Source organism: Leptopilina boulardi, unplaced genomic scaffold (genome assembly GCF_019393585.1).
Source record: "Leptopilina boulardi isolate dan_hultmark-lab unplaced genomic scaffold, ZJU_Lbou_2.1 LbouV2_362, whole genome shotgun sequence".
NCBI lineage: Eukaryota > Metazoa > Arthropoda > Insecta > Hymenoptera > Figitidae > Leptopilina > Leptopilina boulardi.
The window spans coordinates 4461218-4486843 of record NW_026137932.1 but is presented as its reverse complement, the minus strand read 5'-3'; the positions used below and the strand labels follow the sequence as shown (position 1 = coordinate 4486843).

The 25626-nt window shown below is 26.3% G+C and overlaps 2 protein-coding genes across 2 annotated transcripts in view; both read left to right on the top strand.

Annotated features, from left to right (window-relative positions):
• The window catches only part of LOC127286726 (carboxypeptidase D-like), a 28870-nt gene extending 26124 nt beyond the window's left edge, over positions 1–2746 (top strand). The window contains exons 12-13 of the mRNA XM_051313270.1: positions 20–466; positions 2247–2746. Of these exons, the coding sequence (XP_051169227.1) occupies positions 20–466; positions 2247–2443 (644 nt within the window). The 3' untranslated portion in view covers positions 2444–2746. The remainder of the gene's footprint in view (positions 1–19; positions 467–2246) is intronic.
• Positions 2747–3430: 684 nt separating this feature from the next.
• LOC127286728 (N-acetylglucosamine-6-phosphate deacetylase) lies at positions 3431–25147 on the top strand. Its single transcript, XM_051313292.1, has 7 exons — positions 3431–3891; positions 21759–22033; positions 22350–22479; positions 22570–22658; positions 22932–23076; positions 23288–23464; positions 23714–25147. The coding sequence occupies exons 1-7, from the start codon at positions 3684–3686 to the stop codon at positions 23914–23916; spliced, it is 1227 nt and encodes a 408-aa protein (XP_051169249.1). The 5' UTR covers positions 3431–3683; the 3' UTR covers positions 23917–25147.
• The last annotated feature ends 479 nt before the right edge of the window (positions 25148–25626 follow it).

The following is a 25626-nucleotide window of genomic DNA, read 5'->3' as shown; positions in this document are numbered from 1 at the left end:
TATTTTTTTTGTTTTCCAGACGAAAACTCAGTTATTGAGGACCCATTGATGAGGTACGCGTTTCAAAATTCAAATTCATTATTTTTGAATATTTACATTAGTTGTTGTAACACTGACAATGCAAAAACTGTTTGGGAGGAAAATAGAGAAAGTCTTTTAATTTTAATGGGTGCCGTTAATAAAGGTGTATTTGGTTTGGTTGTCGATGAAAAAGGTGAAGCAATTCCAAATGCAATTTTCACACATGACTCTTCACCGCATCGTATTAAAAGTTTCCAGAATGGGGCATTTTGGATATTGTTAAATGCTGGATCTCATGTTATTACAGCTAGCGCTCCAGGTCACATTACGGAAACAAGATTAATTGATCTCCCAGAACTACTCAAGTTCTCGTACTTAAAGTTTCAGCTTCGTCGGGACAAAAATGTTCTTGGAATGCCAAGACTTGCTTTTGTCTTCATATCTGGTGAGTAATTGTCACATTTTAAATTTGATAAATTATTTCAAGAAAATTGTGATTAGATAAATTTAAAAACAAATGCCTAAATCTTTCTGGCGATTATTTGTTTGGACATTTGCAAAAATTCTATCAAATAACAATTCGTACAAACAAAAATTGGAATAAATTAAAATTCAATTAATTGAAAATTCGAAGCATTTAAAATTGTATTAAATAATAATCCTGTAAAAATAAAATTCGGTTAAATTAAAATTCTTTTCAATAAAAACTTGTGTAAAGAGAAATTCTGTGAAGTAAATATTGTATAAAATAAAAATGTTCTATCTAGAAATTCATGAAAAGTAAAAATTCATTTTAAAATAAATTTTGTTAAATCTAAATTAAATTTTTCAAAAAAATCAATTCTTTAAAGTATTTTTTTGAAAAAAAATTCTTGTAAAATTTAATTATTAACTGAAATTAAAAAAATCTTCAGTAATTACAATTTTCAATAATTTTCATTTAAAATTTTAAAATTCAATTACTTTTAAAGATTTTAATTTAAAACATTCTATTTAATTATTTCTAAAATTTTCAATAAAAAAACTTTCATTTTAATCATTCCTAACAATTTAAATTGTAACCAAAATTTAATTATTTTTTAAAAATTTTATCTAAAATTAATTGTTAAATAATTCTCAACCAATAATTTTTTATTAAAGTTTTCAAAAATTGAATTATTTAAAATATTTTTAATTAAAAATTCTGTAAAATTTAATTATTTTCTAAAATTTTAAAAAGTATTGAATAATTAAAATTTTTGAAAACTTAAAATATTTTGAAATTTATTTATTTCTAAAAATTTCATCTTTATTTTTCTCAAAATAAAATTATTTTTAATTATTATTTTTTTTTAAATTCTAATTACTTATTTAAAAAATTTTCATGTAAAAATTTTTAAAATACAAATTTTGTCTGTAGTTTCTAATAAATTTTCTATCAACAGAAATTACCGAAAATTTTAATTAAAATTGATTTGAAGTTCAATTATTTTCAAAAATTTTAATTGTAAATCTTTCGAAAATTCAATTACTTTTAAAAATCTGTTATTTAAAATTATTTCAGAAATTATTTTTAATTCTGAAAAAATTAATTATTGTCTGAAATTTAACAAAATCTTTTGAAATTAAATTATTTTTAAAAATTTCAATTGAAACTCTTGCAAAAATCCAATTATTTTTAATGATTTTTATTAATTAAATTTTAGTCTGTAATTTTTCTATTTCTAATAAATTCTTCATCAACAGAAATTAAAAATCATTTGAAATTCAATTAGTTTTTTAAAATCTGAATTGTAAATCTTTGAAAATTCAACTATTAAAAAAAATTTTTAATTCTATTATTAAGTTTTATTATTTAAAAAATTGATTTACAAATTTTTAAACATCTTGAAAAATTAAAATTTTTGAAAAATTAAAATCCTGTGAATTTTAATTGTTTAAAAAAATTGCAATTAAAAAAACCTTTCAAAATTAAATTATGGTCCAAAATTTTGATGTCCATTAAAACAAAAAATTATATGTAAAAATTTTCAATTCGAATAATTGCCTTACATAAGATTTAAAAATGGAACATTAATAATTTTTTAAAAAATCTTTCTTATTGAATTAAAATAATAAAAATTTGTTTTAGTTCGATTCTGAAATATTTGAAATACATTTTAATAATTATTGATTATATATTTAATAATTATATATTGTTATATAATTATATTATATGACTGTGTAATATTCTGATTCTTTTTCAGGAACTGCAGGATTTATTGTTGTTGTACTTGTTACATTAGTATTTATGAAATATCAATCGTACTTGAAAGAAAAAAGAACCAACAGAAGAGCTTATTTATTCCGTCCACTTGCGTCTGGAACAAGTTTCTTTGATGATGATGAGAAAGAAGTTGAAATATTTAAGAGGCCTATGAATAATAGTAATTCAGAAACTTGAATTCAGTAATTGCTGCTCCTTTATATTAATTTTAATGTTTCTATATATATATATATATATATATTTATACCATAATTTTTATGAAAAATATATATTTTTTAATAAAATATATATAATGCAATATTTAATTTTAAATTATAATGGTTAATTTTAATTGTAATATGTATTTTATAATTGTAATTTACAAGCCGTATTTTTTAAATAATTATTATTTTAATAGTGCTGTTAATTTTTTTTTAAATACAAATCTATTGATCTATTTTAAGGACCAATTGTAAATATATACAAAATTATATTCTGTAATTATGTCTTGAAAGTATCATTTTTTCAAATAAAAAAAAAAATTGAACATTTTTTTAAGAAAAAAAAAATTGCGTACGAGAAACTAATTTTTAAATATTATTTTTACATTTTTATAACGGCAAATATTTTTTTTTTGTTTTTGACAAAGTTTTTTTTTAAATAAAGTGACAATATTAATTAATTAATAATATAATATATATATAATAACGATTATTGTAAAGATATTTAAATTATCCCGCCACGATAACAATTAGGTACTTCAAATTGGGTGGGGGAAATCCAAAATGGCGATTAAGTGGTAAAATTTTTATTTATTGAGATCTATTTTTTAAAATAATAAAAATTAATTTTTTGATTTTATTGTTTTAAAAAATAGATCTCGATAAATAAAAATTTTTTTGCCATTACACTTGGGTTCAAAAAATTAATTTTATTTTTCATTATCCCCACTCGCCATTTGTCATAATTCTCGTCAACTTCTGAACTCTGCTCTAGTGAAAATTTAGTAACTTTATAGTAACTTTTAATTTTAACAGTAAAATCACTAAATTTTCACTAGAGCAGAGTGCGGAAATTGACGAGAATAAATGAGAAATGGCGAGTGGGGACAATGGAAATGAACCCTATTACAATCTTCATGTGTGTCGGCCTTTTTGAATTAGAACTAAAATAAAACCACGCAATGCCGGTTGGCGCGGTTTCCTTGTGTTCCACCCGGCTCTATTGTTGTTGACTCGTTCATTTGCTCTTCACCATTTCTCACGTAAGCAGTCAATTTTTGCTGCGACATTTATAAATTATAATCATGTTGATTAAAAATTTAGTTTAAAATTTTACATAATTAGTAAAATTTACAGTAAATTGTGTTATTTTCATAATTTATTTTATATTTTGTACGCAAAATTTTTTTTAACTAAAACAAAAAAAAAAAAAAAAAATGTCGAACAAGAGTGAATCACTTAAACAATTTTGTAATTGTAAAATTTTACGAAATGGTCAAATATTAAAGGAAGACTTATGGGTTCGCGATGGAAAAATCATTGATCCAGAAAAAATATTTTATGACGAAAAAATTATTCCTGAAATTATAATTGATTGTCAAGATGCTTTAATATCACCTGGATATATAGATCTACAGGTTAATGGTATGTACTTTTGTTGAAAAAATTTTTTTTTCTTATAAATTATATTTTTATCGTTTAAAAGTAGTTTTTATTTTGTTACGAAAAAAATTGTTTCTATTTTTATTTTTTCGTTTTCATATATTTGAATATATATATATATATATATATATATATATATAGTTATATAGTGATGATTTTAAAAGCACATTCTTTGGGTTTTATAATAGAGAAGCCATTTTGAATTAACATGATTCAATGATTAAAATATTTTTTTATCACATTTATTAAAAATTTTTGCATTTGTTTAAGAAAAAATTTTTATTTAAATTTGATTTTTTTTATGGGGAATTTAAACTTTTTTTTTATTTCTTTGTTTTTATCGATGAAATTTGAAAAATTTATTTTCACAAAAATGAAAAATTACATCAAAAAAAAAAAATAAAATATAACATAAGAAAATTATTTTTAACATCTTCACTACAGGAATTTTAAAATAAATTCATCGTTTTTTTTAATATTATTAGAAATGTGAAAATTATTTTTTAAAACAAAAAAGAATATTTAAAAAACTGTGCATTTGTTTGAAAATCCCTATAGAGATTTATTTAAATCGGAATATTTTTAAGAACCAACATGTTAAAAATTTTTATAATACCTCTATACAAAATATATAAATAAATAATTTTTATATGAGTATAGATGATAATTTTTTTGGATTTACATAATTTAGTCAAGATGTTAGTTGTTTTTGGTAAAAAATCCACATTTTATTTTTAAAATTCTTATTAAATGAGCTTTCGCCCGTCAACGTCGGGCCTCATCAGATTTAAATACTAAAATTAAATTTACATTTTTTGAGTTTGTTATAAAAATAAAATTTAATTAAACTGCTAAACATAACCTTAAACTCACCAATATGGATTTTCACTCTCATTTAATAATTTTAAATAAAAAAATAATTAAAAATTGTAATAGGAAAATAATACTAATATAAGTTTAAAAGAAATTAAATTTGTTAAGAAATTAAAAATCTGTTTTATCATTTATGGGTATGATTAATAATGCAAAATCTATAATGTTCACATGAGTTGATAACTGAGTGATCTACTATATCACTTTAGTGCGTGTGATTCAAAATTAAGTTAAAATAACAATAATAACAATATCAATGATAATAATTAAAAATCAATAACAGCAGCATTAACATCAATTATATTATTAATTATAATACAATCAATGTTAAAACACCATACTACTATATTATCATCATATTATTATATTACAACCAATATTAATTAGTATTTACAATAAGAGAGTGGTATATTTGATTTAAAGATTTTAAGTCAGTTTTTTTATTAATTGAATTACTATTTCTCAAAATGTGAAACATCTCCTTAAATAATCTTTTTTTGTGATTCAATTCTGTGCAAATAATTTCAGTATTTTCAAACCGGAAATTGTGATCTCCCACACAACACAATATATTGCTGTAAGCTTACCTCATGTAATTTTTGTACGCTAACCCTGTAAGCTTCAGGTAAGGTCGAGGTAATATAAAAATGTCCGCCATACAGTAAGCTTACACAGTAATGCCATGGTAAACTTACATGGTAAGCTTACATGGTAGGGTCACTGTAAGCTTACACGGTCAGATCACTGTAAGGTTATACACGGTAAGCTTATATTAATTGCTAACAAATAACAAAGTATTAATTTATCAACTTACAGTAAACAATAAATTGTTTTGCACAATTATATTTATTTTGTCATTTATATAAAAAAACCCGGTAGGGTTTGCTTAAAAAAATTTACTGCGCATTCGTAAGTGCCATAGTAAGCTACTGCGCATAAATATTATAAAAAAATTATTTATTGATACCTTTGAAAACTTGCCGTGTAAGCTTACTGTAACCTTACAGTGACTTTGCCATGTAAGTTTACTATGGTCTTACTGTGAAAGCTTACTGTATGGCGGTCATTTTTATATTACCTCGACCTTACCTGAAGCTTACAGGGTTATCTTACAAAAATTACATGTAAGCTTGAGGTAAGCTTACAGCAATATACTGTGCTGTGTGGGCTTGGTCATGTGCGTGAATGACTAAAGCAGTACTTCTGTTATCAAGTCTGCAGTCTCTTTTATGTTGATAGATTCTGTCTTTAATGTAATTACTTGTTTCACCAATATAACAGGCTCCACATTGACATGGAATGTTATAAACAACGTGATTCCTATATTGGAAATTTGTAATGTCTTTATTTTTTGAAAAAACTTTAAAGGGATCTTTTTCATAAGAGAAAACGACTTTAACATCATAGTCTCTATAAATGTTTTCAAAAAAAGATTTTAATTCATTTACAATTTTGTTCATAAAATTTAACATTAGAGAATCAAACTGCTCTGTCCACCAGACCGTATACTTTAGATATCTTATCTTTTTCTGATACGTTTGAATTAAAATTAACGTATCTGCCAGAAAATGACACGACATGCTGTTACAGGACGACTATCTGAAGTTTCAGGCGTTGGAACATCACAAGGCTTTCCACATTTGCATTCTGAAACTTTACAGTGGAAACATAGCTTAGGATCAGATGGGTGATAGTTGTTTCCAATTATCACCCTCCCTATGAATGCATAATATCCTGATGCAGCATCCCGATCTGCCCAGTTGAAACCCATTATGGTATCTATCTCGTACTTGGTTGGGGATCGATTACGTGTTAGAACCTTAAAAGCCTGATAAGCTGCCGAAGGGTCTCCACTCTGAACAGCATATAGGAAGGTGTTTCTAGCTTCTTCCTTAATCACGTTTCTTGAGACAAGTTCCCCAGCAGTCCATGTTTGATACTCTAGAGCAGCAGGATTATCTGTACTCTTCGGTTCTTGCTGAATCTTTTGGTACAGGCATAGTCTCTTTTTGTGTGACAATAACAGATCTGAAGGTTGAGATTTCAGTCTGGAGCAGCATGTTGCATGTCTTAACTTCTTCTAGCTGCTCACTAAGCTTAAATTGAGTTGTAGACATATTCCCGATGATCAACACCAAGTCCTTTAACATAGTAGACATATCATCTACTTTCTTCTCTAATTGATTAAGGTCATTCACGGACTTGTAGACAAGTTCAATGTTTTGATTAACAGCATCAAATGACTTCATAATGAAATCAGTTGGATCATTGGTTACATTGCTCGGCAGAGGAGTCGTTATTTGTTGCTCTATAGGAAGAGGATCATTATTGACTCCAGGTGCAGTTCCAGTCCCTAATAAGGCGGCGTCATCAGGTGATAGCCCTGATAACGGGTCAATTAGAACTTTCTGGTCTGTTGCATGAAGATCCTGATCCTCCACCACCTCACTCTCCAAGTTGTCCTGGTCCGAAAAGTCACTAGGTCCTGGGGTAGTACCTGGCAGATTTGATTTTTCTACTCTCTTAGTCAAGTCTGGGCTCTGGGTCACAGGAGCAGGGCTAGGATTCTCTGTTGATGTGATTTGTATTTTTTGTAATTTTTTAAATTGAATTTAAGTGTAATTAAATCACTTAAAAATTTAAAGAAACATTTTAATAACATCATAATATTATTCTTTTATTTTAATTCTAGAATTTTATTTTCAATTTTATTTATATTTAAATATGATTTAATTTAAATTAAAATAAAATTCTATTCAATTTGATTTCATACAATAATTTTTTATTGTATAATAATTGCTTAAATTTGTGTCAAAAATTGTGAAGTAAGACAATATTTATTCATTATTTTTAATTATATAAAATAATCCATTAACTTAACAAATTAACAAGTATGAAATGCCAAAAACTTTTTTTTCGATAGTAAAATTATAACTTTTATTTTCATTTATTCTCTAATACAAATATAAAAAAAAGAAAATTTAATAACTAATTTAATTTATTGACTTTCATATTCAGCCAGCAAAAATATTTCACTTTATATATGTATATTGTAAAATACGATTGTTTAAACAATGTTTAAGGTTATGTAACTGTAAGGTATGTAATGTTAATTTGTTCGTAACTTTTCTCGTAAAATACTGAATGGATTCAGTTAAAATTTTATAGAAGGTAAGGTACATTAAGTTTCTATCTGGAGGTATAAGGACCATATTTGTGGTAAGTCTTCCGCAAAAACATCGCAGTTCTTTGACGGTATTAAACCAATTTCCGCAATTGAAACAAATTGGAAAATCGTATAGTATAGGACAATCTTTGAGAAAATGGCTCTTATTGTAGCATCTTTAACATTCCTTCCAGCCATTTCTCTTCAATCAATTCAAACTTGCTTGGGTTACTCCCAAAGGTCTTTCTATTCTTAAATCGAGAAGTGAAGGGATTTTTTGAGTTTTACGGGGAGAAACAAAGTTTTCCCGTAAAATTGGGTTTTTAATGGAAGTTTTGGATAATTAGGGAGAGGGGGGTAACTCATTGGAAATTTCTCGATAGATAAAGCAGCGAAATTTTTATCAAGATTTTATCTTAAATTTCACAATTTTCTGAAAAATTAATTAAATCTTTTTCTTTAAAGAAATTAAAAATTTTATTTTCTGCTTTAATTCAAATAAATTCATAATAATTCATCAACAAGATTAATCAATTCTTTCGGGACTCAATTTCTAAACCGATAGGAATCTACATACGCTAAATCTGGTAAAAGTTATTTTTCAGGAGGTAGAGGAGATTTGTAAGATTTACCAACGGAATAACTTTTTTCAATCAAAATTTTTATTTCTTGAAATTGAACAATACTGAAGAGATTGTGTCTAGGAATTACAATTTTTAATGTGGAAAGAAGATTTCTATGGATATAACTAATTTCATCACTTTCTGATAACCTAGGTTTAACGCGACTGAAATAAGCAATCATACTTGTGAAAAAGTCGGCTACAATTTAACAATATATTAATATTTTCGTGCTTCACAACCATTCTTTATCGTATTTTAAATTTCCCCACAAAATTTCAGCTCAATCCATTTAGAATTTTACGAGAAAAGTTAAGGACAATTTAACATTAACGACTTAACAGTCACATGACCTTTAATATGATAAAGAAACTTTGTTGTCTACGCCAATTTTTATTTCAATTCATTGTCGCATAATTCGTAATCTAAGAAATAAATCTAGGTTTATTAGAATAAAGGATATAGTTGCAGATAATAAATAAAAAAACTAATCCTTAAATAATGGCACTTTGTGCTAACATTATTGATATTACAGGAAACATCATAAATTTTTTTGCTAGATATTAGGAGATTTATATAGCAACTTGCTGCAAACTTGTAAATTTTTTTTGATATGTAGAGGTTGATGTAAAATCATTTCTAGATTTCTTCCAATTAATCTCTTTCTTTCTTCGACATTTTTAACCACTGAGTTGGTAATAATTGTCCCGAAGAATTAATAAATTTACCATTAAAGAATTATTCTTCAAGTAATTCACAAATATTAATTATAAACAGACTCGATATAAATTAAAAAATTTTTTTTAATATTTACCATCATTATCATCGTAACTTATTGTTTTCATCCCTTGTTTATAAACTTATGAAATTTTATTCCTAATCATTATTATTATTTTTCAATTTGTTTATGTTGGACAAAATAACGTCCAAATTGTATCGGTTATTTTGTCATATGCGTTGGTATTAACTGTAACGAAGAATTAATACATTATCTATTGAAGAATTATTCTCCAAGTAATTCACAAATATTTATTATAAACAGACTTGATATAAATTAAAATTTTTATTTATATTTCCCATTTTGTTTTAAAAATGTATGAAATATTATTTCTAATCACGATTATTATTTGTCAATTTGTTTACGTTGGATGAAAATAACATCCAAATTGTCTCAGTTGTTTTGTCGTATGGTTGGAACCAGAAGGCGTCAGGTTGTAAATGCTTTCTTAAGTTGATAATGTTTGTAGAAAATGACATCCAAAATGCCTTAATTTATTTGGTATGATAGGGATCAAATTCACTTGCTTAATTTTTCTACGACAAGAGTAAATATATATTCAAATATTTAATTCATAAATTTTTTTACTTCTTAATTGTTGGAGTAAAATAAAATCCTTGAGCAAAGATTAATTACTAGAACACTGAAATACATGATCACAAATATTTTTTATAAATAAACTTAATATAAATAGTTAATTTTTTCTTACCTGCAGCTTTACATTGTGCTAGATTGAATAAAACTTATGAAATATAATGCATAAGTTATTTATTAATTACTTTTTAATTATATAAAATAATCCATTAACTTAACAAATTAACAAGTATGAAATGCCAAAAATTTTTTTGTATAGTAAAATTGTAACTTTTATTTTCATTTATTCTCTAATACAAATATAAAAAAACAAAATTTAATAATTAATTTAATTCTAAATTATAAAGTCGTTCCCAATCCTAAATCTTCCAAATCTTGGAAATCTTGCCTCAAGATAATTAATAAATGAATTAATAATTAAGAACGAATAAGTATAAGTTAGGATGGAGTAATAATTAAACTGCTTAGGATACGGAGATTCAAACCATAAATTTAATGGCCAAGGAAAGAATAATGCCCAAAAATTCTGTTTAAAGTAAAAAATTTGGATAGATTCCCAAAGTCTAAAACAAAAGAAGATAGTAACAAGAAATATTAAACTATTGTTCATTTTTGCTTTCTATTACACCTTTTCTTGGGTAATACAGAAGAGTCAAGTGTAAAAAGTTTAAGATTAGAAAATTGAATTGGGTAAACGATAGATATAAAAGTCAATAGTGCTCGGGTTTTTATAATTTACTAAGGTCATGTTAATGATATATATATACAAGAGATTAATCATTTTTTGCATTTAAGTTCTCAATGAGCTTGGTCAAACCTAACAAGATACTCTCATTTCCACCATAAGATTTTTCTTGTTTTCTCGTTAGAGCTGCAGTGAACTTAGCTTCATTAATTTTTAGGATCTTCATTCCCTCTCTAATTGCATCTTCATCAACACCTTCAATAGAAAGAGTTGTCTCTAAATCGTAAATGTCACTGTTGTCTATTGTCTGAACCAATTGAGTTAAACCGGGAATTGTGTGATGAGATGTTCCAAGTTTGAAGTTATCCATTATTGCTTTGTCTATGTGAAGTTTTTGGAAGAGGAAGGCTGCCATCGTTAAATTTGGAAATTTAGTTCTTACATCCTGAGGGACACCAGGTTCCAGAAAGCTGACGTACGACCAGTGTGCTCCATATTTCTCCCGAAGCCTTTTGAGATGGCCAGAGAATAGTGCAATCTCCTTCAAGATAGTAATATCTCTATGTGCTAATGTTTTCTTCGTCCCTAACATGAAATCTGAAATAAATTTATACATCGATATTCCTGCATAATTCACCAAATTGTATGTTGCTTTGGTCTCGGCTGTATTGATTGACTCTCTCAAGAAAAAATATAAGGTTTTCACCAATAATGGGTAAAGATTTAAGATCGTTCGAACTTCTTTATAAAACGCATCAGGGAGAATAAGCTGTTTCACTGAGCTTGCCATGAGGAAATTGAGATTGTTCAATCTTTTGGTTTTAAATTCTTGAAAATGGTTTTCATTATCAAATAATTTAAATAAGCATAAGTAAATGAATAAAATTGATGCTTTGACTTCATGTTCTGTAAATTGAGGGGTCAATGATAGTATGACTTGATCTAATGCTTCATTTGTAGCAATTTTTGCATCGATATCATAATTTGTCGTTTCTATAACCATTAGCGAGAAATTTCGGTCTTCTTTACACCCGGAGGTATCGACTTTGATGTTAGCATCAGGGTTTCTTAAATACTTCTTATAATATCCTGAAAAGTCAGGGTAGATAGTAAAAAGTGATAACCATACTCTTACAGATTGAATAGACGACTTTACTTCTTTCATACAAATTGTCCTTGAAAAGTACTCTAATAATTCTGTATATTCAGACGGTATGATACTAGTAACCTCAACAACTTTAGCAGACAATCGGGGTACAGGAATGGCGGATTTCCTTTTAATACTATCAAATTTAACAGACAAGCTTTCATGGTCTAATGGATCAAGATAGTAATCCTGTTTCACATGGATCAAAATACCCATACAAGAATAAATTTCATCTTGCGCCGGATTTATCTCATATGAGTTGTTGGAAGGAACTGCCAACGTTTGAACCACATTCAATGATAATTCTGGATATCCAGTGTTTTGGTCTAGAAGTAACCTAGCTCTAACGAATTTAGGTATAACTTTGTCCATTTTGAGTGGTTGATATCGTCCTCACAAAATAAAAAATCTTTTTAAGTAAGATATTAATTGATAATTTATTATTGCATGGAGCTCCATAATTAATTTAATTCTTTCACTTTCCTATTCAACCAGCAAGAATATTTTATTTTATATTGTTTTTTTTCAAATAACTGACACTATAAAAATCTTTAAATCGCGTTTGAAGAATGTCTCTTGTTCTGTCAAAAAGTTTTGCATCTCTGGAATATAAGTTTTTTTTATCCTCCATTTAATATTTTATTTTATATAAATGTTACGGTCATTGTCGACATTGCCCGAGTATTTTTAACAAACTTCAGTGAAATGTGACAGTGCCCGGCAATGTCGACAGTGCCAACTTACTTTTGGGCAATGTCGACATTTCCCACATACATAAAAAAAGACGATAAATTACAAGAAATATATTTATTTATTACAAGTACAAGAATGTAATTTATTTATTTTTGCTTTAGTTATCGTTATAAAAGAAAATATAAAATAACTTTCATTTCATCGAATTTTCGGTTGACGATTACTAAAATCTATTAATATTATAATATACAAAATTTATTTTTGCATTGAAAACAAAGGTTTTTAACAACTATGTCTTTAATCTTTTATTTTTAACTCTATGTACTTTGCACGAATTTGTATCCTTCCGATGCCGAAAGGTTTGATTTTATCAAAACATACACAGGAAAATTACACTGATCTTATTTTTCAATATAATGACTGACGATTACTAATGCATTTACCTTATAGAGTTATTGATTGTCGAAAGTTTGTTTACGTTATTGTGTGATTAATTTTGTTTATTTCATGACGTATGAAGCTATTACATAGCATTTTCAATATTGCCCAGTTTGGACCGGGCAATGTCGACAATGCCCGAAAAAGTTAAATGATTTGAATATTTTTAGACATTGACAGGACATTGTCGACAATGCCCAATAATTAGCAATGCCCGTAACATAAATAATCTAAAATCCGATTGTTTGAACAATGTTCAAATATGATCAAGAAAATTTGGTGTCTATGAGAAATTTTAATTTTAGTTCATTGTCGCCTCCAATAGCTCAATGAGCTTGAATAATTTGTATTAGATCTAACGGAATTTTCGTCCTGATTGGGCTATTTTTGCTGGCAGTAACTCCCGAAATTTCCTCAATCTGCTGTGAGAATTAGGAAACAACTTTTTTCCCTCTCAGTAATATTAATCCATCCCTTTGGCCAACTATTCGGGGGACACTCTGAAGTCTTTTCCGCTGCTAGAGACCCATACAGCTCCTTATCTGTCGGAGTCAGGCTCTATGGGGGGTCAGATATTCTTCATTTTCTTTAATAAAGACGATGCAAAAAGAATTATTAAAATCCATCCAGATTGTAAAAAAATGTTTTCCAAATGCTTCTTCCAGATCCGGATCGGTCAATATCTTATACATTATCCCATCTAGCTCCAGGAGGATCATTTGGGAAATAGCTTTTTAGTGTGGATGGATTTAAATAACACACAAGATATTCTTAACTAAGGATTTAATATTTTGAATGCGTATCCGGTGAATGCTGTCGCCACACTATTTGTTACGTTAAATGCATTGTTCGCCAGTAATTTTGGAATGGATTGAAATAAATTTAGATAAGTGCCTATTGATAATGGTTGAATTTCAAAACAACTAAAACTTGAAGTTAACTGCGGTAAGGTGTCAATTTATGAAAAGCAATTGGTGCAGTCTGCCAGACAGTGTTTTGAATTACAACTAAACACGTATTATGTGCGGTTACTGCTGTCCTGAATCAAGACTGTTCCCAGTTTGAAATCAATGGAAATCTGGTTCCTGAAACAACTTTTTTCTAGAATTAAAATTTCAGATGTCCCTTTGGCGATCTATTCAGAGGACACTTCTTAGTCTTTCGCACCCTCCAGAGATGTAGCTCAATAATTGTCGGAGTCAGTCTCGCCAGACCTGTACAGTTAGTGCAATGTGCCACATTGTACTAATTATACAGGTTTGCAGAGTCTGACTCCGATATGTAAGGAGCTGTAAGGGTAAGTTTGACGTTTACTGTTGACTGAACAAAAAGTTTTACCGCTGCAAGTAGTGTGTAGGTTTTTTTTCCTGCCTTGTAAAACTAATCACATTTGCTTATATAAACACTCATAATTATCTTCTTTTAAAACCCGACAGGTGTTAAAAAAATCTATACGTTTGAACATTTTTCGTAGATAGTATTTAGCAAACTGAATTCTTGAACTGTCAGCAATAACGTACATGAAAGCACAAAAAGGTTTGTACTTTTTAAAAGCATATTTAAAACTTTGAAATTACTCAGAGAGTGTGTTTTTTGAAACATATTCACAATTTTGATTTTATAATTGTTTTTGAAATTACTCTCCTTGAAATGAAACGTATTAGCTGTCTTTAATAATTCACAATGAAAATCGGCTACTAGTATGTTTCGGTATATAATTTTTTTGTTTTTGACTCTTTCTTAATTGTACACGATTGATTCGAAGATCTTTTTAACTTTGATGTTTTTAAATAATAATTAATAATAAAGAATTATTATTAATTATATAAAATAATCCATTAACTTATCCAATTAACAAGTATGAAATGCCAAAAATTTTTTTGTATAATATATGTTTTTATCCACTTTGTTGGTAATAATTGTAACGATGAATTAATACATCAACTATTGAAGAATTATTCTTCAAGTAATTCACAAATATTAATTATATACAGACTCGATATAAATTAAAATTTTTTTTTATTATTTACCTTCATTATCATGGTAACTTATAATTATAATTTCTGATTTTGTTTGATAAATCATTACTAATCACTATTATTATTTGTCAATTTGTTTACGTTGAATGAAAATAACATCCAAATTGTCTCGGTTATTTTGTGTATGGTTGGAACCAGAAGGCGTCAGGTTGTAAATGCTTTCTTAAGTTGATAATGTTTGTAGAAAATGACATCCAAAATGCCTTAATTTTTTTAGTATGATAGGGATCAAATTCACTTGCTTAATTTTTCTACGACAAGAGTAAATATATATTCAAATATTTAATTCATAAATTTTTTTACTTCTTAATTGTTGGAGTAAAATAAAATCCTTGACCAAAGATTAATTACTAGAACACTGAAATACATGATCACAAATATTTTTTTATAAATAGACTCGATATAAATTAGTTATTTTTTTTTTTTGTAACTGCAGGTTTACCTTCTACTTGATTGAATAAAACTTATGAAATATTATGAATAAATGATTTATTCATTATTTTTAATTTTATAAAATAATCCATCAACTTAACAAATTAACAAGTATGAAATGACAATAAAATTTTTTGTCCAGTAAAAATTTTAACTTTTATTTACACTTATTTTCTAATACAAATATAAGAAAAGAAAATTTAATAAATAATTTAATTCTTTTACTTTCTAATTCAACCAGCAACAATATTGTTTCATTATTCTCATTCCAATTCCAAACATAAAATTAAAAGTTTTTATAAATCTTATAATAGCAAATCATCCAATAATGTTTGCAACAATAAACTTTAATTGTTACATAAAACAAACATTTAATTCATGTCAGTCGATTTATCGTATGGTTGGAACCAGAAGGAGTCAGGTAGTCAATGCTTCCTAAAGTTAACGATTAGTTTTCGCAATACAGTAAAATCGTTCAAACTCAGTTGATGATGGACAGCCCATGTGCGAAAAGTCCGCCCCTCATCACCAAAGTGATATCTGCGAGTGCCTCGGATAACTCCATCCAAAACGCGTTCAGTCTGCTAATGCAAGATAGTGAAAGGTCAAAATTAGCGTGCGGAGTGTTGACTTTTAACACAACATTTGAGGACTGCATACTGAGAGTAATAATCCCGTAGGGCCCGAAGGGTAACCCCATTATTTGGATATCTATAGGAGTGGAATCGTGGTCATAGATGGAGAACTGAAGGGCAGTAGTCCTAAACAGTAATCGGTCTCTTTTCGTTAGTCTTAAACGTGCCGATTATATAGGGGTATGGCCCCTGGTTAACAAATTAACAAGTATGAAATGACAATAAAATTTTTTGTCTAGTAAAAATTTTAACTTTTATTTACACTTATTTTCTAATACAAATATAAGAAAAGAAAATTTAATAAATAATTTAATTCTTTTACTTTCTAATTCAACCAGCAACAATATTGTTTCATTATTCTCATTCCAATTCCAAACATAAAATTAAAAGTTTTTATAAATCTTATAATAGCAAATCATCCAATAATGTTTGCAACAATAAACTTTAATTGTTACATAAAACAAACATTTAATTCATGTCAGTCGATTTATCGTATGGTTGGAACCAGAAGGCGTCAGGTAGTCAATGCTTCCTAAATTTGTAAATGTTTCATGACTATAAAATCCAAATGGTGTCAGTGGTCTTGTCGTATGGTTGGAACAAGAATACGTCTGGTAGTAAACTTGTTAAAGTTTCATGACAATAAAATTCAAATGGTGTCAGTGCTCTTGTCGAATGGTTGGAACCAGAAGCCGTCTGGTAGTAAATGCATCCCAAACTTGTTGAAGGTTCATGACAATAAAATCCAAATGATGTCAGTGTTCTTGTCGTATTGTTGGTTCTATAACTGTAATTATAATATTTTTATGAACACAATAATTTTAATTTTAAAGAGAAAGATGCGAAAAGTGTGACACTTTTTCCGAAATAATATTGCAATTACGCCGCGGAAACGTGACATTAAATTCAAATATCTTGTTCTAATTTAGTCTAATTTTTTTTTACTATAGTAACAAAAGAATAGCCATCGTAGATTCTAAGTTCTTACTTTCATAATTTTCATTTGTTTATTTAAAGTTGATTTTAATTTTTTTTAATTCGTTAACAAGTATGAAATGGCAAAAATTTTTTAAATAATATTGTTTAATGATTCTCATTTCAATTACAAACTTATAATTTCAAATTTTTATTAATCTTATAATTGCGAACCATCCAATTACATTTGCAAAAATAATCTTTACTTATTAACTTTGTTGAAAATACGAAATATTTAAAGTACGTTCAATCACTAATTGTAAAGCTTATGAAATATATTGAATAAGTGATGTATTTATTTTCTTTAATTATATATAATAATCCATTTACTTAATAAATTAACAAGTATGAAATGCCAAAAAAAATTTTTTTGGCAGTAAAATTGTAACTTTGATAGTAACTTAATTTCTAATACATATGACAAAAATAAAATTTAATAATTTAATTCTTTAACATTCATTAACATAATTAATGTTTTAATTTTTTATATAATCCCTGATTTATTTACAAGTTTAACACTAGAACTAAGAAAGCAGAGTAAAAAAAAGGTATACCGAACAAATATAATTAAATTATTTCATTAATTAATTAATTTATGACTTTTTGAAGAGATTGATCTTGACGGTAAACAAAATTAATACTTGAAGATGTATTCTTGATTTAACTGTTCTTCAGCTCGCAGAGAAAACAACTGTCGACGTATTCTATTGACATTAGAATTCTGAGAATTGTCAAATTGTTGACAACGACGTAAGACCCCTTGTGATGAGGGTGAAACCCTCATCGACCCTGTGAAGCACAAGAGTAACGATTCTCTGCGGGAGCGCAGCTTATATAGCCGATCGGTGGCCAGAACGCATGCGAGAGAACTCTATAATGTACCTCACGCGGCGCGATCGGGTACTACATCGGTGTACTCTGCGGTTGGTAATACATTTATCGATATATGATATATTTAGTATAAATTTTTACCCGTGAATTTTCAACATTCCTTACATATGAAGCAAAGCTTGGGATCATCGTCATGGTAGTTTTTACCGATGATCATTCTATCTATAAATTTGCAGTAGTCATTTAACCGAGCTTTGTCAGCCCAATCGAAAGATAGGATTGTGTCCACCTCAAATTTAGTAGGTGCTCTCCTCTTAGAAACATTCTCGAATGCTTGATATGCAGCAGATGCATCCCCACTTTGTAGTCCATATAAAAGCGTATGATGCTCCTTTTCTATTAGGACTTCCTTTGCTACGTACTCATGGCTCACGGACCTTTAGGTTTTGGGATATTTTCCTTTTGAGTAACTATTACAGATTTCAATGTTGCCACGTCTGTCTGAAGAAGCATGTTGCTTGTTTTCAACTCACAAAAAATTAATTACCTAAATTATTAAATAATTAAGTAATTAATTCTTTTTTTACATTGAATAATTGTCCGATAGGTGGTGCTTAAGCCCATTTTCCGTTAATGCACAAGAGATATATTAGATTTAATTTATCCGCGACTGTCTTGACAGACTTGATGATCCGCGGATGCGGTTTCAATATTCATCATGTATAGAATTCTTTTCTTTCTACTTTTCACAGACTTTCTCCACGGAATCAATATATTCGCTCCCCGAGTATAAAATGCTTGCTTCCCAATTGTCGCGGAAGATTTTATGTCTTGAAAAAGTGGGGATCTAAAATTAAAATTATTTTTAAAATATGGAGCCAAAATTCACTTTTTAAACGAATTTTCAAAATTACAAGAGTTCTATTAAAAATTATTTAGAAAATACAAATTTTTATAATTATTTAATTATATAATATTAAATAATTATGCACACAATTACACACATATAAATATTCATATGTATACATAAAAAAGAGAAATAGTCAAAATTATATGAATACAATTCAATAATAATTATTAAAAACTTTATATGTATATAAAACATTAATAATTAAAATTTATTATTTTATCGTATGATATTATATTTAAAGAAAAATAAAGAAAACAGTTGCTGGCGGTTCAATTTTATTACTAATAAAAGGGACTCTTTTCCCTTGGAAAGAAAAGAGAGGAAAGAACCCAAGCGGTCAACATCTGGAGGATGCACTTATAGATTTTTGTGTCGATTTTATAATTATATTTTTTAAATTTTATTGCATACAATTTTTTTTCGTTTTCCTATGAATTTTGTGAATTTCAAAGTGCAACCTGCAAGTGTTTATCACTTAAGATTTAGTATTTTATTATTGGTTCTAAAAGGAAGAAATAAACAATTTATACTAAAGAAAAGAAACATTGTTTTGGTGAAACAGATGTTTTTCCTTGTAGAATCAATAAGAAATTAAATGCTAATACATTATTTTAACAAAAGAAATAAAAAATATGTCAATCGATTAAATATTTAATTAAAACAAAAATAGCTAGTTATTCAAAATAATTTATTTATTTATTTCACACAAATATTTTTTTGATTTAATTAAGAATTATATCAATTACGTTCGATCTAAAAAAAAAAGAGGAGGAATGTTATTTTTTATTTGTAAGTAAATATTGTGAGTATGTCTTATTTCATAGTTCATCGATCGAAAAATCAGTTTAATGTAAAATGGATTAATATGTATTTAATATCGTCGAGTGAAAAAAATATTTTCTGTAACAACGAAACTTGAAAATTATAATTTATATTTTATTGAAATTTTGTAAAAAAAAAAAATAGAGATTAATTTTTATAATATTTGTTAAAAATTGCCATCACTGCGACAATCATTGAAAATTAGTCAAATTATTTTCTTAACTCTCAACAAAATACACGTTGAAAATTATGATTGAATTTACTATTTTCAATTTTCTTCATATCTACACGTGAAGAAAATCATCATTCTACTGAGCACATCAACATTGAGATGAATTTTCTTATTTCATTTATTAATTCATAATTTACACTATGAGATACAAAATATTTTATCTCCTGGGATCTGCAACATTCATAATAAATTCGATCCTCGTGTAAACTTCTTAATAACACTTGGGGAGAAAATATTTCGATATCATCAGTTCATTACAATGAAAGATATTTGGTTCATCTCTAAATACTTTTTCATCGACACAAACATGATATTTCAGAAACAAACACTTCAAAAATAGAAAAAAGAAGGTAAGAATTATTTTTTACTATACTTCTACTATTTCATACTATTTTTGGTATGAAATTCACGTTTTTGATTATAACCCATCATTTTGTTCTTAGTGACGCAATAAGAACGAGTCAGAAAAAATTAAATGAGCAGCAAAAAAAAAAAAAAAAAAAAAAAAAAAATGAAACGAATAGGAAAATGTAAAATAATTTTGTATCGGGGGTAGGACATTTTGTAAAGACTATTTTTTGAGAATGTACAAAATGTGGATGATCAACGTAAAAAATAATTTGAAGGTAAAGAAATTTTTTTTTTGCATGAGTTTGTTTATCACATAAAATAAGGGAGAGTGGGCAAGAATGGATCACTGTTTACAATGAATTATTTTAATTTTCTGCAAAAATTACTTTAAATAACTTTAATATATTAATTTATTCTTGATCTTTATATATTTCTCTGTAGAAAATTTTCTCTTTTATTACAATCAGACATTTTTTATCAGTCACCCAAGAAAATGTAGAAAAAACATTTTTCGATCTCTATTTCTAAAAAAAAAGAGAAAAATATTCAGCTTGTTTAGATTATTTCTTCTTTCTTATCTCTTTTATTGTTAGTTTAACATCTCAACGATCTGAACTATTTATTGTAATCTTCTGATTTACCAATTGACTTTTATTCCTTATAAAATCTAATTCCATGTGAACAATCAACTAATTTGCAATATAGTTGATTAAATTTGATTTCAATAACAAAATGAAATATTGTGGTAAAGAATTATTTTTTTAACATTTCGACGTTAAAACTCAATATTATTGACAATTATTATTCTACATAATTAAGAAGCATTAATAATTCCTAAAATTAATTTATTAGAATTTTTCATTTAATAAAATTTCCTTCTGTTTTTGCCGAATTATGTTAAATGAAAATTCGAAATGAAATGAATTTTCGATTATATAAAAAAAATTCTCTGATATGGAAAATCATTTTAATAGAAAAATTTTGTCAAAAAATAAATTGAACAAATTTAAATTCGACTGGAAGAAAATTTTATTTAATTAAATTGTATTAAATAAAAATTCTAAGAAATTAATTTCAGGTATTATTTATGCGTCACGTGTAATTTTACTGAAAGTTTATTTTATAAATAAAAATTTCATTATCATTCATTTCATTATTACAAAAAAAAGTTATCTTTCTGATTGTTTTCTATTAATTATTTACATTTTTTTACATTTAATTTCTAAAATTTTCTTATCAGGATAAAAATTTCAAAGGACAATTTTTTTTTTGTTTCAATATTAAATTTTGAAGTTTCAAAATTCATTGAATGCTCATTTTAACAAATTTCATTTGTATTTTAATGACACATTAAAATTTAATTGATTATTTTACGTGAAAACGTAAGCAAAAGAATAATTTTATTCATATAATAAAAATGAATTTAAAAAAAAAATTAAATAAAATATTCCATTTTATTGGGTGATTGAATTAAAGTCTGGAATTAAATAAACAAAATTAAAAAAGCAAAAAAAAAAAAATTATGTAATTTTTCATTTTAATAAAATGATTTCTTAGAAAATTAATATTTTTTGACATTTAAATTAATTCTTAACATTTATATTTCATATTTTCTTCTTTTTTTCCAGGCGGTTTTGGTGTTGATTTTTCGCACAATATCGACAATGTAGAAAATGGTATTAATAAAGTAGCGAAAAATTTATTGGAACATGGAGTGACTTCTTTTTGTCCAACAATAGTGACATCATCAAAGGAAACATATAGAAAAGTTCTTCCAAAAATAACAAAAACAAAAGGTGGCAAATCAGGTGCTGCAATTTTGGGAGTTCATATTGAAGGTCCCTTTATAAGTTCAAGTAAAAAGGGAGCTCACGAAGAAATTTTGATACGACAATTTGATAAGGTTTGTAAATTAATTTATTTAAAATTAATTATCTAGTAGAGAATTTTTTAAGAGATGAATTTATTCAATTTTTATGAAAATATAACAATTTAGTAATTTTTTTTTTATTAAATTATTGTTTTTTTTTAATAATTTAATTTAATTATTGCCCTATAAAAAAAGGCGCGATCGCAAAATTAGAAATGCGATTTTATGCTCCATGAATGCTTCTGCCATCTAACGGAGACATGTCGTATTAAACTTGTCATTATGTGTATACTCTCCTGTATTGTTTTATGTAATGAATATAATATTTATATTTATTTTTATTTTGCAGGGATTTCAGAGTGTTCTTGATGTTTATGGTAATTTAAATAACGTATGTTGCATTACATTAGCACCAGAAATTCCCAATGCATTATCAGTGATAAAAGAATTACATGAGAGAAATATCATGATATCCGTTGGTAAGAATTTTACACTTTTTTTTTATTTGCTTTCTGATTTATAATTTTTTTTTTCGACTAGATATTTTATTTGTATTTTTATTTATTCAGGACATTCCATTGCAAACTTAAAAGAAGGTGAAGAAGCTGTGAAACATGGAGCTTCTTTTATTACACATCTTTTTAATGCTATGCTTCCGGTGAGTGTAAATTAATTGAAAACAACTTTTTTTCTTCTCTGTTCAAATTACCGACTTGTAATTTTCACTATTGGTCTAAAATTTCAGGAAAAAATTAACAAATTAATTTGTTAGCTAACTCTTCATTTAGTTGAATGTTTTAAATTATTTTAAATTAGTTTTAATAGAGAAATTTTAAAAATTTGAATCAGCTGAAACAATTTGATAAAATTTTTCTTCATTTATAATTAAAAATATTAATTAGTATTAATAGGAAACAATTTTTTTTTTTAGTTTCATCATAGAGATCCTGGATTAGTTGGTCTTTTAACATCAGATCAAATACCATTGGGAAAAATTATTTACTATGGAATCATTGCTGATGGTGTACATACACATCCAGCTGCTTTGAGAATTGCTCATCGCACTCATCCTGAAGGTAAAATTAATATTTTAATTGTAGTTGTTAAAATTTTACTTAATTCTATTGATATATTCTAAATTGAAAAAATATTAAAACAATTCTAATGTAAAATTTTTTATATTTTATATAATAAACGTAAATGATAATCTGACTTTTTATTATCATATAATTATTAGTAAATATTAATAGGCATTCATTTTTTTTTTTTTTTTTTTTTGTCTTTCAGGATTGGTATTAGTTACTGATGCAATTTCAGCTTTGGGCCTAAAAGATGGAATTCATCAATTAGGTCAACAGGAAATTGAAGTTCGAAATGGCAGAGCATATATCGCAGGAACGAATACTCTTTGCGGTAGCATTGCCAACATGTCAGAGTGTGTTCAATTTTTCAAAGAAACCTCAGGTAATTTATACTTAAATTCATATCAAAAATTAAATTTAAAAATAGTTTCGTAAAAGAAAAATTTCTAAAACTTTCATTTATTAATTAATTACTAATTTTCTAGAAAGTAATATATTAAATTATATTCATATTTTAAATTGTTAAGAAATAATTAGAGATTTAATAAATAAATAATAATAATAATTAATTTTTATAAATTATATTAGAGAAAATTTTTAGAATGTCACAAATAATTTTTTCTATTTACAGGATGTACAATTATGGAAGCTTTAGAAGCAGCAACATTACATCCTGCGAGATCTTTGAAAATAGATTCTCACAAAGGTGTTCTTAATTTTGGTGCCGATGCTGATCTTATAATGCTTAATGATAAATTGGAAATTCTATCAACGTGGATTGCAGGTGAATGTGTTTTTGAACGTAAATCAAATTCTATGTTAAATGTTCATTAGATAAAAAATTTCAAGAAGAAGAAAATATACAAAATCTTTCTTTTTTAATGTGTCGCAATACTGAGAGTGGTAAATTTCAAAAAAACAATTGTTAATTTAAAACCAAAAATTAATTAAAAAGACTGGTTTATTGATTGTCATTTCCTTTTTTTATAAATTTTGTAAAAGTTTTAAATGAAATTTTTTTTGTTTTAAATGACGAACATATTTTTTATATTTATGGCTGTGGAATTTTAAGCCATTAACGTGAAGAAAAATTGTTATTTTAGCCAAGTATTGCATTATTAAATTATATTAAAATTTTTATATAATATAGAATTTAATAATGAATTTCAATTGTTTATCCACCTGCTTAGTTTTTATATTGAAGTAATAAAAAGATAACAATTTTTCTTCGGTAAATTTCATAACTAAAGTGCCTTTGAATGCATAAATTTCGATTATTGGATATATTTTTATACGTATACTAGCTTTAAATAATATATTTTATGTAATTTATTTATGAAAATATCTAAAATAAGCTACGTTGTTGTAAAAACATTTAAAAAATTAAAAAAATTCAGAGAAATATTTTATTTACATAATAATTGCAATTTTGAAAGAAAAATTTCCGATTATCAAACGAAATATCTTTTTATCCATTTCTACAACGTAGTTAGTTTGGGATATTTACATAATAAGTACATTTAATTTACTTCACTGCAAATAAGTGTTATATCGTTAAAAAATTATTTTTTAAAATGTATAATTTTTAATTATACAGTATTTAATATTTTTTATAGGAATTTATTTAATATTATATATTTCCTTAACGATTTCTTAATTTCCTCCATTTCCTTCTGATTTGTCGAGAATTACATGACTTGATATGGTAAAGTGTTTTTTTTTAACGATATAACACTTGTCTATAATTACGTCTTGAATGTCGATAATTTAATTTATGTACGTTAAGTTTTTAATTTTTTTATGTTTATACATATATACTGAAGGAGCAGCATCATGCCACAATGCGCCATTACTCATAAATGGGTGTCTTATGCTTTGCATATGTTTCCTATGACTCACATGATGCTTCTCTTACAGTATACTTATACTCAGTTTTTTTGTACTCAGCTTAATGATATGAATTTTATATTATATATATTTATATCTATTGCATCAATATTGTGTTATTTTTCTTAAAATACAGAATAAAAATAAAGCCTGTCAAATTTTAGGCGAAAAAAAATTATATACGCGAATATTTATTTCTAATTCCTCAACATGTTTAAATTATGTTTTGTTTAGTGATTTTTGTTTTTTAAAAAAAATTCTAAATTCTACTCTGGCTAACTGGAATCAATATCACCTGTATTCAGTTGAGGAGCTTCTCATTGAATACAAATAGAGCAAAGGAACGTATTCTTGACAGTAGGAGCTTCCGCTTCAAGAGAACCTCCTTCACTTCCTTGTTCCTTGTCTTCACGAATTTTCTGTAGAAGCTTCTGCGAGAGATTGTAAAAATACGTTCCAAGTACATATTCGAATTGGAGCTATGGTGCAATTATCTTGAAATCGACAAAGCTGTATATTCAAATTACAAACTCTCTATTCTTACTAATTCAATGAATAGATTTTTGAGCTTTAATCTTTTTCAATTCATCAGCACAAATTCAATAAAGGAATTGGTCATTTCATTTCCATTCTCAACCGATAAAAACTCATTGGTAT